At 41.9% G+C, this 21315-nt stretch overlaps 1 protein-coding gene across 1 annotated transcript; it reads right to left on the bottom strand.

The window, feature by feature from the left end:
* Positions 1-3460: 3460 nt before the first annotated feature.
* Positions 3461-20744, bottom strand: LOC110489685 (sal-like protein 3). Its single transcript, XM_021562456.2, has 4 exons — positions 19213-20744; positions 5755-8880; positions 5207-5550; positions 3461-5048 (listed from the first exon to the last, which is right to left on the bottom strand). Exons 1-4 carry the CDS (start codon positions 19292-19294, stop codon positions 4608-4610), a joined length of 3993 nt encoding a protein of 1330 aa, XP_021418131.2. The 5' UTR covers positions 19295-20744; the 3' UTR covers positions 3461-4607.
* Positions 20745-21315: the final 571 nt, after the last annotated feature.

Raw genomic sequence — 21315 nt, 5'->3', positions numbered from 1 at the left:
TGCATCATTTCTTTTCATGTTGAGTTGAACGATGTTCTTTTATTAACCGCAATGGAAAATGTGTTTAAAATAGTGTTAGCAATTCACCTAATATTGTATTAAGGAAGTAAAATGGCTACATTAGCGTCCTTCATATCTGCATGTCCTATTGGCAGAGACAAGGCTATGACAGAGAAACATTTGTTCCTCTTGAAATAAGTGCAAATGGAATTTGTTTAACAGGTTTAATTCAATATTTTTTTCTAAATGATCTGTCTGCAAGTGCGTGATAATGTTGGGTTTAATTGTATCTCAAAATAGAAAAACATGATAATAAAGTGTTCATGACTGCGCATGAAGAAAATGACATCCAACCTTGCCTACAACACAGACATAACTGGATAGGAGGGGTATTTAAAATGAGTTGAAAACAAAAGTATCTCAACACAGGAGATTCAATCGCACACCAGCACAGGCAATGTTCATTCTCACCAGATGGCCTTTCTGTGTGATCATCAGCAGTGTGTGCGTGCGTTTGTGTGCGTTCGTGTGTCTGTGCCTGCATGTGGCCCATGTGTGAGGATTAGTGTGACACTCCAGGGGGCGATGCTGGGCGGCCGATCACCAGGGCTCGCTTTCTCTGTCACACACACACACACACACACACATCATTCTCATTCTCACACATACACACCACAGCAATATGAAGGAATGCATATTGAATGTGATCAAGTAGAGAGAACTTGTCACTACACTGCTGGTAATAGAGGAACATCAGCTTAACATGCAGAAATCTTTCCCTCTGGTACAAACAGAGGTTTTTCATATCTGCCATCGATCATGTGACCTGTCATTGCTGTCATGCCACACTAACAAAGGTATATTCTCTGTGACAAAATGTAATATGTCTGTGACAAATACTCGTTTGGGGCCATGTCATCGCTAAAGGGGAGTGAATCAGTGTCCCACTCCAGCTACATCTGCTAAGGAAGCAGACAATATGCTGATTGCCAACAGAACTTGCTCAAACAAATAGAATAATTTCCAATGGAAATTATTCAACAACAAAAAATCCTTACTTTATTTGAAACAAGTGTATGGAAAAATTGAGAAATTATGTATTATTATTATATCCTGCAGTACTTTGAAACTTAAAAGTACCTTTATTTGAAAGACTTGGAGTTGCAAAGAACACTATCATGTCTTGTTTCAATAGTACAGCAAGAACCAGGGGACCCCATAATCTAAAGCTATACTAAGTGGGTCATAAACCAATATAATAAAATAACAAAAATGTGTTTACACACAAGTGGCTGCACTAAAAGCTCTGAAGGATATTTGCCAACATTAATGTTAGAAATCAAGTGATCGGATTTGTAAATATTATAACTTTTCTGTTACATATCATCGGCATGGAACACTAGATGTAAAACTGCATTGTATACACACAACCAAAATTAATTTTTCCATTTCCATGCAGTGAGCAGTAGGACAAGCAGTACTTACTGTTCCTCAGTTCTGAATAACTTCTATCTTCTAACTGTTTCCGAGAGTCACACACACAGGCACGCACACACACATTTTCTAATAATCAAATCACTAATCAGTGTGTGTTTTATGCATACACACATTCACATGTGCACACACACATGTGCACACACACACACACACTCTATGATTTGTGACTAAATAATCATACATATGTTGCCAATGTTATCAAGCGATATAAACAAACTTTTACATCACCAATCTATTGTGTTAAGATGAGATCATATCTGTGCAGTGTAAGTGTCCTTTTTTTCAGATACAAGACATCCTAGTCAAGGGAAGCTGGGGGACAGATGCTTGCTAATTATATTATTTCATTATTTTATTTTTTTACTCTTCAAGGAAAAATAAATGTTCCCAAATTGAACATGTTCCCTCTCAGCCTCTATCAGGATTTATATACGTCTTATTCACCATCAATGTGAATAAAACATGTGAATCCAGCTCTTAACTGCTATTCATCCCCAGAAGGACACTACTATTTATTTTATGTTCCCAAAATAAAGGGGCCATTTCAAAGGGACCATCAGGAAAATGCTTTTCCATAAAACAGAAGTATTTTTTTAAACATCACCTCAAAGCAGAAGTTCTGTATTTTTACTGGGCCTACTGATTTCACAAACGACACCTTGGGGATGACAACCTACATTAGGGGAAGAACACTTGTTGATACTTGTGATGATGTTGGAAAAGCTACATGAACTACCCTTACATACATATTTTGCCTATGTTATTACAATACAATAACGTGTCTTTTTGTTTCTCAAAAGTCAACGCCGGCAGTATAAAGGAAAGAAATCATAGCTGCTGAGGGGAAAAAAATGAAACAAAAAAATATTACAGGAACTAAACTTGGAATCATTTAATATGATGGCTACTGTGGTTGTTTTGATATGTTGATTGGCCGTGATCAAATAGAGATGAAATATATGCCTGTTTTGTAAATAGGGTTCTGTTGGGTAAACTCTTATATAAAAAAAGGTATTATCTAGAACCTGAAAGGGTTATTCAACTGTCCCCATAGGAGAACCCTTTGAATAACCCCTTTTGCCCCCCAGTCATGATGGCATGGTTTCTTCAACTGAATAATGGATTGTAATCATTTCTGGGGAGCAGATTCTGTATTTTATTTGATTCTGTATTTTATCCCCTTCTCATTCTTTCTTCCTGGGGGTGGGCTAAAATGTATTTTTTTGTTGTTGTATTTGCATGTTTCAAGTGTTGAGTGTTCTAGCTTGTCAGTGGAACTTACCTCAACCTCAACTAACCTTATTCTACTTTTTAGACGGTGGACCAAAGTTTCAAGTACAATGGTATTTTCCTAGATTTAATTATTAACCATAGCTCAACATTTAGAATGAGGATTAGTGAAATTGACTATGCAAAAAACGAATGACATGAACTTGACTTACTGCCAACATCAGGCAGTAAATAGTTGTGTCTGCCTTAATGAGAGTAAAGGATCACAAATGGGACATTTCAACTTGTGTTGTGCAAAGGAGTGGTGTGATTTAGATAGACTTGATGGAGAAATGCTACACATGTATTACTTTTAAACTTTTAGGAACTTTCTCTGCATCTTTGGGTTTTCTAAAAACATTCAGCACAAAACTGTAAATATAAATTGTTGAACTCGAGGTCTTGGGTTTCTCTCGAACTCCATGTGACATAAAATGTCCAAACTGCGATTAGTACATTACTAATTGCTTATTTTAAATGTTATTTCAAATATGTCTTTCTAAGTAAATATACAGTAGAATGAGAAAGAGGTATATATAAAAAAAGGCTAGACTATTTGACACTTGTTTTTTTTTTTTACTTCATCTAATCCCATCACAACCTTCTAACCCCTTTTGAAAGAAACCAGGAATCCAGCCTGAAAATAAATAAATAATAACAACAGCAAATGTAGAGAAGGAGACCAGTCAAACACGTGACCTGTTCTCTATTATTATTTTTTTTATTGGAGAAGAATTTGATTGAGTGGATGAGGTTGTACTCAGATGAGTAGCATAAGAGGCCGTACCAGAGGGCCACTCTAGTAGGAGTGGTACGCTGAAAACAATTAAAACCATTTGTGATCGACAACTCAGTCAAAGACGAACGATAAGTCACAGACAAAAACGTCTCGTTTAAAAAGTGCATTCACAAACATGACAAATACTCTCAAAGGATGTCTATTTTCATGTGGTACAAAATATGCATACCTGTTATAGAGTTGTCTGTATTTCTATACACATGTATTTATTTCAAAAGGTTAAAAGCAGGTTTGTGATAATAGCAGCTTCAGATATCTCCGCTTCTTCACTGTGCATCCAAACATGTTGCACATAGTCTTGGCTGGATATCCAAATAAAACTTCACAATGTGTCTCTGTCGTACAACTGAAATGACATGTTGTCTTTATTGAAAGAGATATTTATAAATGAAGTTTGCAGTTTAGAAAAAAAGGATCAATAAAATGCTGGGGTCATTAAATATATTTTCTTATACCCGCTTTTTTTTGTTGTCAATATCATAAATACTAAAGACACAGGACAATATTATAAGACAATGCTGGGAGACTAAATGTAAAGATTAAAATAGTTGAAACATTTTTTCAAGTTTTCTACTTCATGAGAAAAAAATTGTAGGCGAGCGCAGTAACACCATAATTCCAATTTACTTCAGTCCCTTGCTCTTTGTGAGCAAACATAAACATTAGCCAAACAGCAGCTAGTCAGTCTATGCACGTACAAGAGCTCGCTCAGCTTAATTTTAGTCCTTGCCCATCACAATTGAGTCAAGATATTACTTTTCAAAAATAATCCTTAAAAGCAGTCAAACATACTGATTGAAACCAATAAGTACCATGCAAATCTTGCAAGACGACATATTCTCAAACAAGAGACAAAGTATTCTTCGTACGAGCGAAATATCAATGAGGGGTGAATGGGCGAAAGGCAAAGACCTCTAACCAATACTAAATATTATATTTCAAAAACCAAACCAAATAAAAACGTAATCTGTACATAATATAGTACATAAGAGTTCAAACTGGATTAGCAGTTTCTTTCCTTTCCTTAATAATAATAAAGTCCTTAATTGATCCCAATCTCTTTATTTTCCTCCATAAATCGAGCGAAGGGGCGTCTAGCCCCAACCTCCAGAACTGTCTTATCCAGCCCAGTCATGGGAGGGCTGCTACTGGCATTCACCCGGTCCATACGGTCCATACCTCCTGACATGGCCCCTAGCGAGGTCATACCTCCTCCACCCAGGCTGATGGGCAACTGGGGGATGCCTCCATTCTGGATGACGGAGATCTCGTTGTTCTTCATGGCCAGGCCGTTGGTGATGGCGGCAGCATACTGGTTCCAGAAGCCAGGGTCTACGTTCATGGCCCTCGCCGCCAGGTCCTTCTGAAACATCTCACTAAACTTCATGGCGTCCCCGCCCAGCAAGGCCATGGGGTTCTCCACGGAGAGACGGCGTCCACGACGGGCTGGTGCATTGTTCCACATGTGGGTGCCCATGTGCACCTGCATTCAGTCAACAGGAAACACAAGGAACAGACATTATTATTCAAGAGCCTCTGGTCTTTTTTCATATTCTTTAAATAACTTTCTTTTTGAGGCAGACAAATGTACCCTTCTTCTTATACTTTAAATATATATTATTATTATACTCTCTCTCATACCTTCAGGTTGCCTTTAGTGGTGAAGGCTCTTCCACAGATCGAGCAGCCAAATGGTTTTTCTCCTGTGTGTGTGCGCTCATGGATCTGCAGGGCACTAGCTGAGGAGAAGTTCTTCCCACAGTTGTGGCAGTTGTGCTGCTTGGGGGTGCGACGGGGAGTTGGCGGTGCCAGCATGGGGGTGATACTGGGGCTCATGTTGGTCTGGGGTGCAGAAGCGGGCACTTGGATGCCCACGGGCATGTAAGGACCGTCATTCAGTGACATGGGCTTGCTGTGCCTGTGCCCATTCATCTCCATTTTGATCATGTTGGATGCTGTGTTTAGCAAGCTAGAGTTGCTCAGACCTAGAGAGAGAAAACAAAAAGAGGATATGTTTAGTTGGGAGAACGGAAACATATGTTATTCAAATGACACATGTGGAACACCATGTTTTCAGACATTTCGGGTATCATTCAATTAAATTGCGATTTGTATTAATCTAATTTTCAGAGGAAACAAATGAATTAACAATAAATGAACTATATCAAAGTCAGGATCATTGAATATACCTCTATCTCTGCTCAGGAACATCATGTTGAAGTGGTTCTCCTCCTTGATGAAGTGCCTGCTAGGCTGGGTTATGCTAGCAGTCAGGTCCAATGCCCCATTACCTTCAGACACAGGTGCCGGGGATGGGGTATCTGACTTCTCAGATTTCACTGTAGCCATCCCGTTGTTCTCCTGCCCCTCATCTGCTGCAGTGCTTCTGTTATGGTTGAGTGTGGCTGGGGACTTGGATCGATGACTCTCAGGGTGACTGTGAGCAGGGGAGATGGGCTGCATGGACCCTGAGGACTCAGATAGTGCTGGGCTTCCCACACTCTGGCCTTCCAGGTCCCCCGAGGCATACAGCGAGTCATTGTTGAAGAAGTCGTTCTCCCCTCCAAACTGGCCACAGTTCTGCATGGGCTTCAGCCCAAACGAGCGGCTCATATTGACAGAGGAGTCGATCATCTTCATCTGGTTCTCCAGAGCAGCGATGCTGGAGATGACAGAGGTAGGTGGGGAGCGACCAGGGGACATTCCTGAATATGGATGGAGAGGTTTGGATGGGTCCATCATCTCTTCTCCTTCTTTCAGCTCTGCTTCGTCCTCCATAGCTGCCTCCATCTCATCCAGTAGCTCGTCATCATAGTTGCTCATGGCATCTAAGCTCTTCTCATCAAAGGAGAGGTCGGTGTCCATCTCCTGGAGAGACTCAGGCAGAGGGGTGTTGGGGATCTGGCCCCCCATGTGCATGCGGATGTGCTGCTGCAGGACCACAGCGTTTGTGAACTTCTTCTGGCAGATGGGGCAGGAGTGTTGGACCCGAAGTGGGGGCTTGGAACGATGGACCCCAAAGTGCGTTTTCAGATTGCCCTTGGTGGTGAATGCTCGGCCGCAGACCTTACATTTGAAAGGCCTTTCTCCTGTGTGAATGCGGTAGTGCATCTTAAGGGCGCTCTGGCAGCTGAGCACACGGTGACAGATGACACACTGGTTGGGGTCTGTCATCTTCTTGTCGATGTTCTCCACCAGCTGCTGCAGCTTTGAGGTCTCGGACGTTTGCATAGAGTCCAGAAGGCCGCCGAACGGAAACTTGGCCTTGAACTGATCAGAGATCATGGGGAGGATTGTATGGGAGACAGAGGGGGCAATGATGGGTTCAGTACAGCTGCTAGTGGATGTGGTTGCGGTGACCGTGGTGGCGAGGACCACTTGAGTAACGGTGGTGGTCTTGTTCTCACCAGGCCTGGAAGTGGGGAGGTTTGGGGGTAGGTGGATGCCCTCTGGTTTCAGAATGGGAGGTATGTCGCCCCCTAAGTTGGGCTGCGGAGACTGTGAGGTGGTGATCATGCCTGCTTCTGTGAAGAGGTTAGGTGACAGAGAGGCACATTCACTGGAGGGAGGGGAGGGCCTCTGGGGTGATCTGCTAAGGGGAGTGAGGCTCGGGGAATCACCGTAGCCTCCCATCATACTGGGGAGAGTTGGGGGGAACTGGAGCCCGGCTGAGGTGGGGACTGTGGGGAGAACAGGTTTGCTGTCCAGCCAGGTGGTCACCGGCTTCTCTGGGGGGAAGGACATACCATACGGAATGCCTGAGCTGGTCGGCACGTTATCCAGGTATTCTGGCACGGGATAAGGGTTCATCTGGACATGCGGGTACTTCTCCTTGTGCCTCTGGAAGTGGACCTTCAGATTGCCCTTGGTGGAGAACCGGTTTCCGCATATGTTGCACTTGAAGGGCCGTTCGCCGGTGTGAGAGCGCAGGTGGATCTGCAGGGCACTGTCACTGCCAAACACCTTGGCACAGAACCTACACTTGTGCTTGAAGAAGGGGTCCTCGGAGCTGGACTTGGTGTCGAAGACAGACACGTTGGGGGGCTTTCCCTTGCGGTGCCTCATCAGAGCGGAGAGTGGGTCAAGTGCATTGGCAGTGGCAGCTATACTGGCTAGCGGGTTCGGGAAGATGACACTACTAGATGAACTGTGAGGTATCAGTGGTAGATTGGAGGGACTGGTGCTCAGGAGGCTGTTGTGGCCTAGTGAAGGGGGGCTGCTGGAATTCCTTGGCAGAGCTGTAATGCTGCTGCTCATGCCTCCTCCAGCAGCGGATCCAGCTCCGCTGCTGCTGTGTGTGATTGAAGTCATGCAGGAAGGCAGTAGAGATGACAGCACATTACCACTGGATGGTGGGAAAGAGGAGTTTGCTGAAGTGGTGTTGGGCATCGGAAAATTTGACTGCTGATTACTACTTTGCTGGGTATGGGAGAAGAGGGGCCCATCTATAGCAGAGGTGAGGGAGGAGGAGCCCAGGCTGTTTAGCGGTGAGGGCAACCTGATGGGCAGCTGGTGGACAGGGGGAGTGATGAAGTTGTGTAACTGTTGTAGTTGGTTGGAAGATGACAGCCCCTGGGAGCCAGCAACTGTGTTGTGGTGGTGGTGGTTCTGGGCCAGCTGGGCGACAGAGGGCTGCCTTTGCATCAACGCCACCTGACTGCGGATCTGTTCGATCAGTTGGAGTTGGTGGATCTGTTGCTGCTGCAGCGCCATCAGCTGGTCCAGGATCATGGGGATGGCCAAGGGGGAGACCCCACTGCCGGCCACCGCGGCACAAACACTCTGGGAGAACTGAGCCACTGCCACGCTGGTGCTGTGTAGTGTCTCCAGAGTGACGTTGGTGCTCGGCATGCTGTAGCTCTTCACAGAGGATGGGGCAGGATCGCTAAGCTGAGGTAGAGCACCATCTGGCTCTGGGGAGGCGTCACTCACTTCGAGGTCCACCGGTTTCTGAGGAGACAGCTCCATGGGCTCGTCCTCCTTCTCCAGGGCACTGCCCCCCTCCAGGGCTATCTCTCCGCCCTCATCGTCCTCACCGGGGCTGTGGCTGCTGCCCTCCCCAGCGTCCTCACTGTCTGCCTGGTCACTATGGCAGCTTGGCGAGGGCGATGGCTCTGCAGGATACTCCCGGGAGGGTTCGGTTTCGTTTTCATTTACTATGAGCACCAGGGGGTTCTTGATGCAGCTCGTCAAGTGTTCGCAGAAATCGGACCACTTGAAGAACTCGGCGCAACACTTCTCACACACGTGGGTCTCCTCACTCCCACTACGGCTCTCATTCCCACTGTCTGAGTCATCCAGCACTTCTCCTGTGGCTGAGGATAGAAGGTGATGGGAGGGAGACAAAAAAGGAGAATTAATGAATAAATAATCAATAGAATTTCAACACATATTCTGTAGAGCAGTTCTGCAAAGATTTAACCTTTAATACATTTTTTATTTATTTCTTTAACGTGACCAAAATCAATATTATTTTATTTTCTTTTACTCTGAACAAATTGCCCTAGTTCAACAATTCTCAAGACCCAGTTTTGCACATTCGAGCCCTCTCAATAGAGCCCAGCTAATAATTTTCTTTGCGCAATCCATCAAATTATGAGGGCCTATCAATTGTGGATACTGCCGCTTAATGAAATTCCATAGAAGCCATTGATTTCCAATATTTCATACAATTCACAGCTGCCTCGTCTGTTGGGTACAAATCAGGTCTTTGATGGGCCCATTAGGATTCTCCTATGCTATCAAGCCTCGTCATTTCCACCTGAATTTCAAATGCCTGAGCCTCTTCATTTAGCATTACTAAGGTAATGCATAAGCCCTGCATCTAAAGTGAATAAATAAATGCAACCTTCAGCAACTGCTTGTGACTAGCTGTAATGCAATATGGAAGCCTAGTGTATTCTACTTTGAGAGATATTTATAGGATATGTTTCAAATTAAAATGTATGAGACTTGTTGTTGTTTATTTCTCACAGAATGTACTGGGAAATGTTACCCATAATGTAAATGAGGATGTGAGCCCAAAATATTTTAATTGCCAAAAATTGTGCCCTTATGACATCTTTTGAAATGAGAAACATTCTCTTTTTAAATGAGTAACATGCCGCTTTTGTTACTCAGTTAGGTTTGTTCATCTTTCTTCCTCTCTCTCCCTTTTTGAAATGAGACTCAACAAATGACATGCTTGTGCCATAGCAGCAGTCTCTGATTAGTTACACATGTTTAATCACAGTTGTAAGAAACCACTTCCTCTTCCGCATACTGCCGTCAAGTGCCAAGAAAGCCAGTATGTTCACCCGATCATGGTCCTAATTCACACCTGATCAAACCATGAATGCATGCCTCCTTATCTGTTTATTTTATCTCATGTTCAAGTGGACGCATGGCTGTGTGTGTGTGTGTGTGTGTGTATGGGGCGGGCGGGGGGCCGTGTCTTAATTATTCCCATAGTGGGAGCTTGCTACTCTCCTACATGGAAAACTGCATGCCTGCTTTACTTCAGAGACCCCAGCCACAATGACTTGACACCCATAGACACCTAATTAGAACAGCAAGGAAATGTGCAGAGGTTTTCTAGCTCCTTCTACTCAGAAACATAATTTGCTTGTTTTGAAGTGCTTAACATGTGTGTAAAAAAAATCACAAGGAGAGAATTAGTGGGTGTGGATGTGAGTGAAACCTTTGAAAACATCAAATGGTCAAATGTAAAGACATGGACCACCTTTTAGGTTACTATGGTTCAGTGGTTTCTTTCAACCTGAAAATGCATTTCAAGACTATTTATTTCCAATTAGTATATTATGTAATTTAATATGTGTATGTATGTATGTATATATATATATATGTGTGTGTGTGTGTGTGTGTGTGTGTGTGTAAGTCACAATAATAATAGAACTTTAAATATTAACATCAAATTTAACTCAATAAAAATAAAAAGATAGTTAATTGTCTGATGATTTGCGAAAGAAAATAAATCAAACAGATCCACTACAAATGCTTTTTCACCCAGTAGCAGGGAGTGAAGATATTAAAGTAGTATTCCCACACAAACCCTAACATAATTCAAAATGCCATCCCAGGGAGTCATGTTTATATTGCGTGTCGGTGTGTGTGTGTGTGTGTGTGTGTGTGTGTGTGTGTGTGTGTGTGTGTGTGTGTGTGTGTGTGTGAGAGAGAGAGATAATAGGGTATTGTAGGTGCTTATGTGTGAGCGTGTTTGCTTGTGAGGGCAAAGGAACAAACACAGGTGAAATGAAAATCAAAGCAAAACCAAACATGGCACTTCTCCAGGGATCCACTCAGCCACAAGTCATCTAATGGGAGGAACATACTAGGACACATGCGTATGGAGTCTGGAGTCTGGTTCGGGTGGCATTTTTTTTGTTCAAAAGTATTTTCCAAATGTCAAAACATACATGTCTTCCATCCCCAATATATAAAAAAATGTGTCCTCCTTTTTACTATTTAGACAAAAGTTGTGGCCATGGCCAAAATAGGCTGTGGATGAGGGTGTACTATACAGGTGTTCCTGGAACACACACACCAACAACATGAATATAAACTACGTACCTTCCCCTTTCCATAAATGATCCCTCTTTTCTCTCCAAATCAATCCAAACGTTTTACATTTCACAGACTACAGTGGTTCGTTCAACACGCAGAAAACATTGAGAGAACCTATGTTGCTCTGTGCTTCAGTTCATTTCGAAGGGCACGACATCGCCGCCCTGTGTCACGGGCCTTCGTGACGCCTACGTGTCAGTTTAATGAGTCATGAGTGAAATAATTCAGCACTCTTCCTGTAATTTCTGGCCAACGGGATGACTACACTACACCATCAGGGTCCGGTGTCTTTAACTTAATTAATAATCAACAGAAAGGCTTTTGGAAAGGCTATTAGCTCGTCCCCAGGAATACGCTGGGGGCAGAGTGACGCCAGTGGCAGGCATTATTTGATTTCTTCCTGTATGGTGTGACACAATGGCATAAATGAAGATATACAAAATTAAGTTAACGATATGACAACAAACATGACGTGCAGTGGAAGCCAGGCATGAAAGAATTGCGCCAAGTTCATACAGTATTTTTTCCATAAATTGTGTCTTTACATACATTTTTTTTAGTGGTATAGGATACACAGCTTCCATTTGCACAAATGTACCTACGTATACATTTTGTGAAATAGTTATTAACTTCACACGACACCAAAACAAAACTATGAAAAGAGCAATGCCACGTGATTGAAGGCCGAAATCCCTTTAGCCGATCAACGGACACAGGGGCTCATTTCCATAATTTAGGGTGAAAGGTCAATGTTCTCAATGAGTAGGCATTGTAATAAACCGATTTAGTTATTAGCATTTATTATAGCAGTTAATGTCAGTCTCTCATTTCATTCATACAATTTGCTTCGTAAGTGAGTGCCTTTGTTGGCCTATGCCCAAACACACAACATAAATGTTGATGAATAGTGATTTGAGTATTTTAATATCTGTTATAATATCTAAGAATTTTGTTGATTATTTTTTTTGCATGTTCAAGATGAATCTATTGAATGAATCTAAAATGAATCTATTGAGAATTCTCCTTATAGTGAGATTACTGTAAGTCATTGAATTTGAAGGGAAATTATTTTAGGATGTGGATATCACACACTGTACATTTCATTGCATTCCAACAGCATTAAGTTGTAGCGCCTATTCTGGCCATGTCCTTCTGTTCAGAACAATTATATGAACAGGAATCAGAAATTGAGGTATCACTACTTTTCAACAATCCCTTTCTTTGCCACAATGTGTTGGTCTACATAGATGTGTCATAGAAACATAACACCACATTCATTTATTTATTTGATTTACTTTGTGAACTGATTGAAGTCATATGTGTATCATCCATATCCCTATTGCTAAAATAAAAGCAGATGACAGTAGTATAATGCCAATTTTCTATATATATATTTGTTTTGGTTAGTAGGCCTACAATCTGGAATGTACAGTTTGTTACATAGGAATATCATTTCATGACTAAATTTGTGAAGGGTATCGCTGTCTTATTGAGAGAACTAGAGACTTCTTTCTGGAAAGATAAGCATTTGATTTTGGGGTTGATTTTCTCATTCTGGTGCAAATCTTTGCAAATAAAACGTATGTGGTAAATGAAACAGATTTTTAGAGATACAAATGAACTGTACTTTTCAAGCGGAAGTATAATACACATAAGATGTAGGTTGTTATTTAGGCTCTATGCGGCTGAGGCTAGATCTTGTTTAGTGTGTGTGTGTGTGTGTGTGGGGGGGGGGGGGGGGGGGGGGGTGTATTGATTTTCTTATAGCATGAGAAAGGAAGGTATTACAAAATCCAATGCGGTTTTCATTTCTTTAAGAGTCTTCCTTTACTCAAATGCAAATATGAAGCTCAACACAATCAATAGAGGGATTGTAAGACTTTGAATCATTGTATCCACTATCTTGCTCGGCAATCTTCGGCATGCTAACTGAAACGGCTAATCTGATCGCTAATATCAAACGAGGTATTCATGCTCTCTACTGATTCAGTGAAAGCCACTGAGCAATGCATTTAGCAAATTATTGAGCAAATTACAAACTCTCCGTTCTTAAAGGTCCAATGCAGCCGTTTTTTATATTAATATCAAATCATTTCTGGGTAACAATGAAGTACCTTACTGTGATTGTTTTCAATTAAAATGGTCAAAAAGACACTCAAATAGATTCTTAGCAAAGAGCGATTTTCCAAGCAAGAATGGTTCTAGGACGGTCTGAGTGGGGAGGGGAAAACAACTGAAAACGAACTGTTATTGGCAGAGAGGTTAGGAACTCTCTTTCTTATTGGTCTTAATCTCCAAATCTCCATCCCACCAAAACAGCCTGAAATTTCAGGTGGTCTTTTCAAAACAGCTCTTACACTAAAATGGCATTATCATAATTTTCTAAATGTCACAGTATTATTCCAACCTCAGTGTGGAAATAAATATAAAATCATGTTTTTGACTGCACTGGGCCTTTAACAATTTCCAGATTCACTAACAGCAGGGCAAACACACACGCCACCCCTTCACCCCAGTCAACATGCAAACACCCGCACGCACGCACGCGCACACACACACACACACACACACTTGCAATTCATATAAACTCAACAATCATGCAAAATAAATAAAAAGCACCTAAAAGGTTTGAAAATATTGTTTATTATACAAGTCACAAAAGCTTTTTACTCAGGAAATTACATTATCTAATTTAAATGCTTCTCCTTTAGCTAAACAAACACTGTTTCTTATGATATCACATGCTTGATGACATGATAACATCGCCTGAACCCTCTACCGAGCACTTCCACTTAGGTCCGAGTTTAGCCTTAATCTCACATCCCCGGACTCGCCAACTCCTCTTCCCCTTTAAAAAGCATTTTTTTTCTCAAGCATTTAGGAGAGCTTAGGATCTTTAAAAGAGAGATGAATCGCTATAGATCCAGCCCAAGCTGTGAGAGAGGGGGGTGAGGAGGAGGGCAAATAAGGATGCCTGCTGGGTTTAAGAATGTTGGAATTCCTGTACGATTTACTTTTTTCCATTGCATTATTTTTCTCACTATCTCCCCCCCCCCCCCCCCATTTCCCTGTTACTTTTACATTCCGTCTATCCTATTTATTTTGTACTACAACTGTCCCATCAAGGTGGCTACGGAGCAGAGGACATTACCAAAATGCCACCCCTCCATAACACACACAGCTGTGACTATCCCTGCTGTCTCCTTCCAAGACGGTGGTGATGTATGTATGCCACGTCTCAAACAGCTCCTCTCTCGGATCTTCTCACCAGCACCGTCACACACATCCCCATCCGCACCTGCAGAGCAGTCCCCCACCAAGCAGAGCTCTCTATTTCACAGGCCTGGCCCTCACGCAGAGTGGTACAGTAATATCCTATCCTCTCTAACAGAGGGGCCTTTGTCACTGCATGCAGATGTGGCCCTAGCCCAAACATTAACGATTTGTTTGTGTAAGCGTATGCAATACATTATTCAATGACGGCGCTCTCTCCGGATGATTGTTTGTCACATGATGTTGCCGAGTTCCTCTTCATCAAGGGGAATTATATTTATTTTGTGTTTTTAAGTGCTAGGGGTTGTAATTAAAAGACAGTCATATTGGGGTTCCATCTTCTTGGAAACATATTTGGCATGGCAGTGTGGGTGGTCCAGAAGCTTCTACCGAAATGGTGAGAGAGGATTAAAACAAAAGCCAAACAAAGCCTCGCTGAAGGGGAAGTGCGGATACAGCCCGTGTTGTCACTGCTTTCAGGACGTTCCCTCACTATATATCATCTTTCCTTTATCCCTTTCAATATGTTTTCCCTCTCTCGGTTCGCTCGTTCATTTGCAAATGTTTAAGTGTTAGCAGACACCCTAACACTCACTTAAAGAGGTTTGACATTATGAATGGTTGGAGAGGATTCACTTTAAATAGTTGTATTTTCAGTTGATAATTGTGTGTGTGTATGCTCCCTCACCCCTGGGGAAAGAGCTCTGAAGGGACTAGATGCAGAGGTAGCAGCATTGAGATGAAAGCCTGTCACTGTCTAGGACAGGGGTAAGCCGCGCTGCCAAGGTCAATGGGACAGATGTTCTAATTGTATTATGAGCTTGACATCGAGCCGCAGCCCCCTGGCAGGGCGAGGTAGGCAAAGGTTAAGTCAGCGAGCTCTATCAAAGCACTTCTAACCAGCCAACTTCAGGGCAAGTGGCTGGGAGGCCTGGGAGGGGGGGGGGGGGGGGGGGGGGGGGGGGGTGGCAGGCCAGACAGAGGCTTGTTGGCACTGCATGCGATCCTACCTTTTCAGGGCCACCACACAATAGGGCCCTAAAGTGCTACATTGGAAAACCATGTAAACTCCCCACAAAAGCCCTAAGCACAAAAAAGGTCAAATCGAGGCGGGATTTAAATAACTGATAAATCCCAATTGGACACAGGCAGGAGGTGTTAACGCAGGCGAGAGCAACAGCATCATATCTGAATTGCAGAACCAGGAACCCATAAAGATATTACATAAAAATAGATAACTGGATTCATCCAATAACCTTTAGAAAAACATCTACTATGGTGTTTTTTTTATTCCATAGGTATAGCATCTATTTGCTGTAAGCCTATGTTCCCTTGCTGTGTTGTGACTGAGAAGTTACACACAATCAGCCAAGTCAGCGACTAACAGAATGGACGTTATGTCCTAACAGTGTACTGAAAGAGGATTGGACCCTCTGAATTCCTTTGTCCAAAAATACACCATTTCAACTTCAGGCACGGTAATCAATAGTGTTGTCAGTAGCTGTACAACGGCAACACGTAAACTGATCACAGTTACGTCATAAAGTGGCACGGTTACTTTAGGTCGTGTCGGCGGAAATGCTGCATTGTAGGGTATCTTATTGAATGGTCTATCACTGTCTTTTGTCCAAAGCTTGAGAAGCCTTCTCTCAGTGAAGCACAGTCTGTCCTGACAACAAGCAAGTCAGTGCATTCTTCCAACAATAGAAAGGATCGTCCATAGCAATCGGCATCAACCTAAAATGTTAAGCAGTATGGCGTCGGTAGTTCTCACACAGCAATCATGTATGGTGTGTGGTCTGTGTGTGTACATGTGTGTGCATCTCTGCACACACATGTCTATGAGTGAGTGTAGCGGTGTCTGCAGCCAGGTCACCCATGAAACAAGTCAGTATTGAAATTTACCGTTCGGGAGACATGGACGAATGTCTAATTCTGACGTGAGACTCTGAGAGCTGTTAGCAGCGTGATCCACAGACTGTGTTCATCTTCATCTCTTTTCAAAAGTAAAGACTCACACGACAGAAGGGGAGAGGCGTTCCACTCAAATCTATTTGCCCTAAGAGGAAAATATCCAAGCCAACATCACTGAAGAGAGCTTTCTCATTGACACAGCTGTTTGATATGAGAGAAGGATATGTGACTTTTTCTTGAACAGGCCTATGACAGTAGTCTCTTGAGTATGTGTCACATCGAGTACTTCTTTTCTCTTCTTATTGAATTTATTGGAAAGACTGATTTCCTTCCTCCTCCTACTCGCGTAAGCCTCCCTTATAGTTAACGAGGATCATGTCGAAATGAATGTATTCCTTTATAAGGTTATTATTACCCTCTAAAACACAATAGATGGCATATGACAATCAGAACCACGCTATTTTCAGCATATATGCCTGTAATCAATAGATGCCATTTTACTGTCCCTGGTTCTTGACAAACACAAGAGAATGTATTACTAACCTGATATACAGATTATACTTTAATGCTGGCTTAACTCTTGCAATTCATTGCTATAATAAACCAACAAGTGAGGCAAGTGTGATGTATTGTCCAATCAGCTTAGCTAGTAGCTACATTACATTTTTGTGACACTGACTGCCCTATTCATGTGTAACACATGGCATGGTATGATAAGACAATGCATAAATAAATGAATCACAACCCATGCTCAGCATTGTGACTCGATCACCCTAAAATGTTCATATGGAAAGAGGACTGTTATTTGTCCCTAGGGATGACATCACACTGTTTCTATTTTACAGGATCAGTACAATGGATGTGCTGTATGTGCTGGTCAGCGATGGCTCAAGATAATGACAGTTATTTGTCGAGAATACCACGTAAGCTGTATGGATAGTCAATAAGAAATGCTGACTAACACATTATACTCTTCCTCGATCTAATAGAAAGAGGGAAAATAATATGTTGGTAATTTCAGAATGCTGTTAAAATGACTAGAAAGTTCCTTTGGATTGCGTTAGAAATGTTGGACTCACCCATGGGCACTAGTGGACAAACACTATTTCAGCACAAGAAGAGAAACAAAGAGGTATTATAAATTATCAAATGAATAAGGCCTATTGCATTAAACTTAAATATATTTATATTATTTTTTAAGTTATATAGGAACTTTTGCACGCTGCAGATACTTAAATTGTTTTACAAATAATTATGTAGCTAGATCACGATTCCTGAAATGTAAAATAAATAACAAAACAAACAATGTAAGTAAAATATTGAATGAATCTTTACTGAATAATGAATCATAGACAATTACACATTTATGAATTTACATGTGCATTGGACTACATTATAGACAAATCACGGGACGCTGTCAAAGATTTGTATTCGATAAAGGTTTGTTCAACATTAATATATGGAGGAACAATTTTTATTTAAAAAATGTCCGGATAGGCTATAAAAAAACAAACTGACATGCATTTTCGTTGTGTGTGCTTTGGGTGAAGATTTCACTTTAGTTTTCTAATTAAAATCTTTTACACTCTTCAAGCGCATGCAGCACAGATTACTAGAAAAGAGTGACCCCTTTCACACGGCTAACCCTGTCAACTGATCGTGTAGACATCGGGAGCTATAGGAATCAAACCAAGTGTGATACATTTATGTGAGGGAGTAAACAAAAACATTTCCATGACAAAACATGCTATACACTTAAAACTATCGCAGAATATGCAACCCGCTCCGTTGAATGCCAGGATAGGCATCGACACTGGAAAATAACCTACAGTATGCCGACATAAATAAATCAAAACGACTATGTATTGTCCTCTTTTAGGAAGAAAATGTGATACAATGTAAATACTTTCTCAAAGTCCGAAGCCATAAATATGATGTACAGCGTGGTATGTTCAACATAATTACATTGCTTGCTATTTTAAATGTGTACATCTTGTGTGTGTGTGTCTCTCTCTCTCTCGCTCTGTGTGTGTGTGTGTGTGTGTGTGTGTGTGTGTGTGTGTGTGTGTGTGTGTGTGTGTGTGTGTGTGTGTGTGTGTGTGTGTGTCAGAGAGAGAGAGAGAGCGCGAGACATAGATCCACACAAACTGATGAGGTTGCATTTGAAGAAAACACATTTTTGATCAATATAATACTTGAACGCATATTACAATAGTTTCAAACTGTATAGTTTATTGATACGAAAGTGTCTTCAGTGTCTTATGAACCATACTCTGAAACTGGCTCACTTGCACTCGTATAACTTAGTAGGAAATGTATTTGCATGTAAAAACTAAGACACGTATAAAATTGTGTTGTGGGTGTTATCGAATTAACACTGTTAAATGCCAATTTGAGGCCATTGCATTTGCTTGTGTTATGTTGCTTTGTTAGCTAAAATCACAACCAACAACGGTAGGCTATTAAAAGTGCCTTCAAAAGTGTTTTTGATAGTAGCTTAACGTGCTCTGAATAAAGATTGGAATGTCACCAAATGACTTATCTTGTAGTTAAACAGGTAGGCTGGTTCTTGGATTAAGTAAATAAATAGTTCCCAACCCTTTTGGAGGTTGCGTTGGGTTTCACAACATGATGAAACCGGTGGAAGCGATAAGGAGAGCTTTACGCATAAGCAAAGTTTCTCAGGGACCACGACATATAGGTGTACGTACACATTATATTTTAAGTCAAATTACCGAAATTATAAAGTTAAAAAAAACAGCCGTTTCAACAGAAATTATGTCCCGGTCAAGAGCATGAACAGATGCCTGCTTGTATTCGGAGAAAACAATACATTTGTTAGACTTGGACATGCGTATAAAAAGATTGTCCCATCCGCGCATAGAAGCATGACTTACCATTTTCGGACACCACCCCGGCTATTGTGGGATCCTCGTCCGACTTGAGATGCTGTGGCTTCGCTTGCTTGCGACGGGACATGCTGCTGATACGCTGCGAGATGTTTCTGCTTTTTGCAGATACATCAGCAGCGAGCGAATGAAAAAAAAATGTTCACAAATAGTCTGGTTGCAAAAAATTACGGGAATTAGCTGGTGTTGCTGTTGCGTGGATTGCGCATGTCGGTATATAATTATGATAGTGAATAATGCATTGCGATTAATGGTACTGTGTGAGGGGGATTGGCTGAAGTCCAGCGGACACACACTGGATATGGTAATGAGGGACAGACTAAGCAATTAGCTGCTTCACTCTCAGACTATCTGTCTCTCGTCTCTAGCTATCCACCTCCTCCAACAACACACAAAATCTCGCTTGTTACACCCAGCATTCAGGGGGGTCTACGTCGCGGAAGGTCAGCTTTTCTCCTTTTCTACGGAGCTTAGATTCACCACTGCTGGAGATTCATCGATGCAATTCTTTTCTTGCGTGTATCCCATACTTCAGCCATGCTTTTAAGTAGTATGTTCCACTTGAGTTGTGAACTTGTGATGATTTAGATGACGGAATTCTAAGAGCTTGCCTCAATGCTCATACTTTCCGTCCATCTTTTCCTCCATCTTATTTAGGCTAGATAACTTTTGTCCCCCGACTGAGTACTCCCCCTGAATGTGGCTGTGTGCATCTGAAAGTGTTTTTAATGTCCCTGAAGTGGTTCAGTCTTTTTTAAATCTTCATATAATTGACAGCATCTTCGTTCAAACAACAACAAAAAACTCCTTGCCGATGGACATCAGTCGCCTACACCCGCTAGAAGCGGATGGGACGGATAAAGTTTTTGAGGATGGTTGTGAGTTGTTCCCAGTGCGCCTTGATGATGCAATTCCGTTGTAAAGGGGAATTGTAAAAGTTCGGTTTGATTGCCAGTGGATAAGCAAGGAACATACTCGTTCGAATTGCCACTCAAAGTTTGATGTGCGTCTTCTCAGAATCGGCGCGCCTTGTCGGAGTTATGAAGTATGAAATAGTTCTTTGCCTCTATACGCACCTAATCGTTTGTATAATGAGCGTTTATAAAAAAAAAAAAGAAAATACACCCCAACTAGCGCTGGGTGGCTAGGTGTGCTCTTCCCCCTCGTGGTGCTTTGCTCCCGGCTGCGCGTTTGTCTCGAGCTGCTCTCCAAAGTCCCCTCTCTCTTCCGCCAGTTGCTCGCCGAAGACCCCGGTCCTTTCCAAAGAGCTTTAGAATTTTTTTTCTGATCGATCTACGTTCTAATATGTCGGACATGAAAGTCGTTTTCGACTTCACTTGATGGTTCGTAACAGGAGCACTACTCGGGAGGTTTGATGTAGCCGTTGCTGCCCTCGCCTTTAGCTCCGTGTGTGGGGACTGCGCTGTGTGTGAGAGAGTTAAACCTTGGGCTAGGTTCAGCCCATTGCGTTGAGCGACCGCTAGGATGTACCACACCGTTACAGTTAAAGTCAGAAGCTTCACACTAGGCTATGGATTCCACGACGGCGCGATTTGATATCATATAGCCACATGTTTCCAAACATCAAACATCGGCATCATCGGTTTGTCTAAGGTGTCGTAAATAAAATGAATCTGAAAATGGGTCTGACTCTATGCATGTCTGATTAGATTTCGTTTCCCTGTAGCTTCTAACATGAATTTATTGCGAACGATTTGCTCTATATTTTATCATATAGGCCTAGTGTTTTTTTGTGTGTTTTTAAATGTACATAATGTGGAAGAAAACATTGGAAACAAAAATGTTGACACAGAGTTCATTTGTATTTCATTGTACATTTGACACCGTTGATGCTGTGCTGGATGGAGGCCTATTTTGATACACTAATAATTTAAAAAAAGCATATCCACAAAAAGCAGTCTACAATAACATGTTTGGTGTGTAACGTGTTTTAGTTCAGTTTCAGTTCAAGATAGGCTATAACAAACAATCAATAATGTATTTTCATCTGTGAAATAATATAGCGTGTTTTATTCTCTTCCTCAGTGTTCTCCTGTGTTAAATAAACATGCCCTGGCTACATTTTCTTGC

This window comes from Oncorhynchus mykiss, chromosome 2 (assembly GCF_013265735.2).
Source record: "Oncorhynchus mykiss isolate Arlee chromosome 2, USDA_OmykA_1.1, whole genome shotgun sequence".
Classification (NCBI taxonomy): domain Eukaryota; kingdom Metazoa; phylum Chordata; class Actinopteri; order Salmoniformes; family Salmonidae; genus Oncorhynchus; species Oncorhynchus mykiss.
Note: the sequence above shows the minus strand (reverse complement) of the source record. Positions and strands in the feature narration are given on the sequence as shown.

Coding starts and splice junctions, on each gene's coding strand:
- LOC110489685 (XM_021562456.2), bottom strand. CDS start 19,294: ATGTCCCGTCGCAAGCAAGCGAAGCCACAGCATCTCAAGTCGGACGAG. Junction 8,881..19,212: donor CGGGGTGGTGTCCGAAAATG/GTAAGTCATGCT, acceptor TTCTATCCTCAG/CCACAGGAGAAGTGCTGGAT. Junction 5,551..5,754: donor GTTCCTGAGCAGAGATAGAG/GTATATTCAATG, acceptor TTCTCTCTCTAG/GTCTGAGCAACTCTAGCTTG.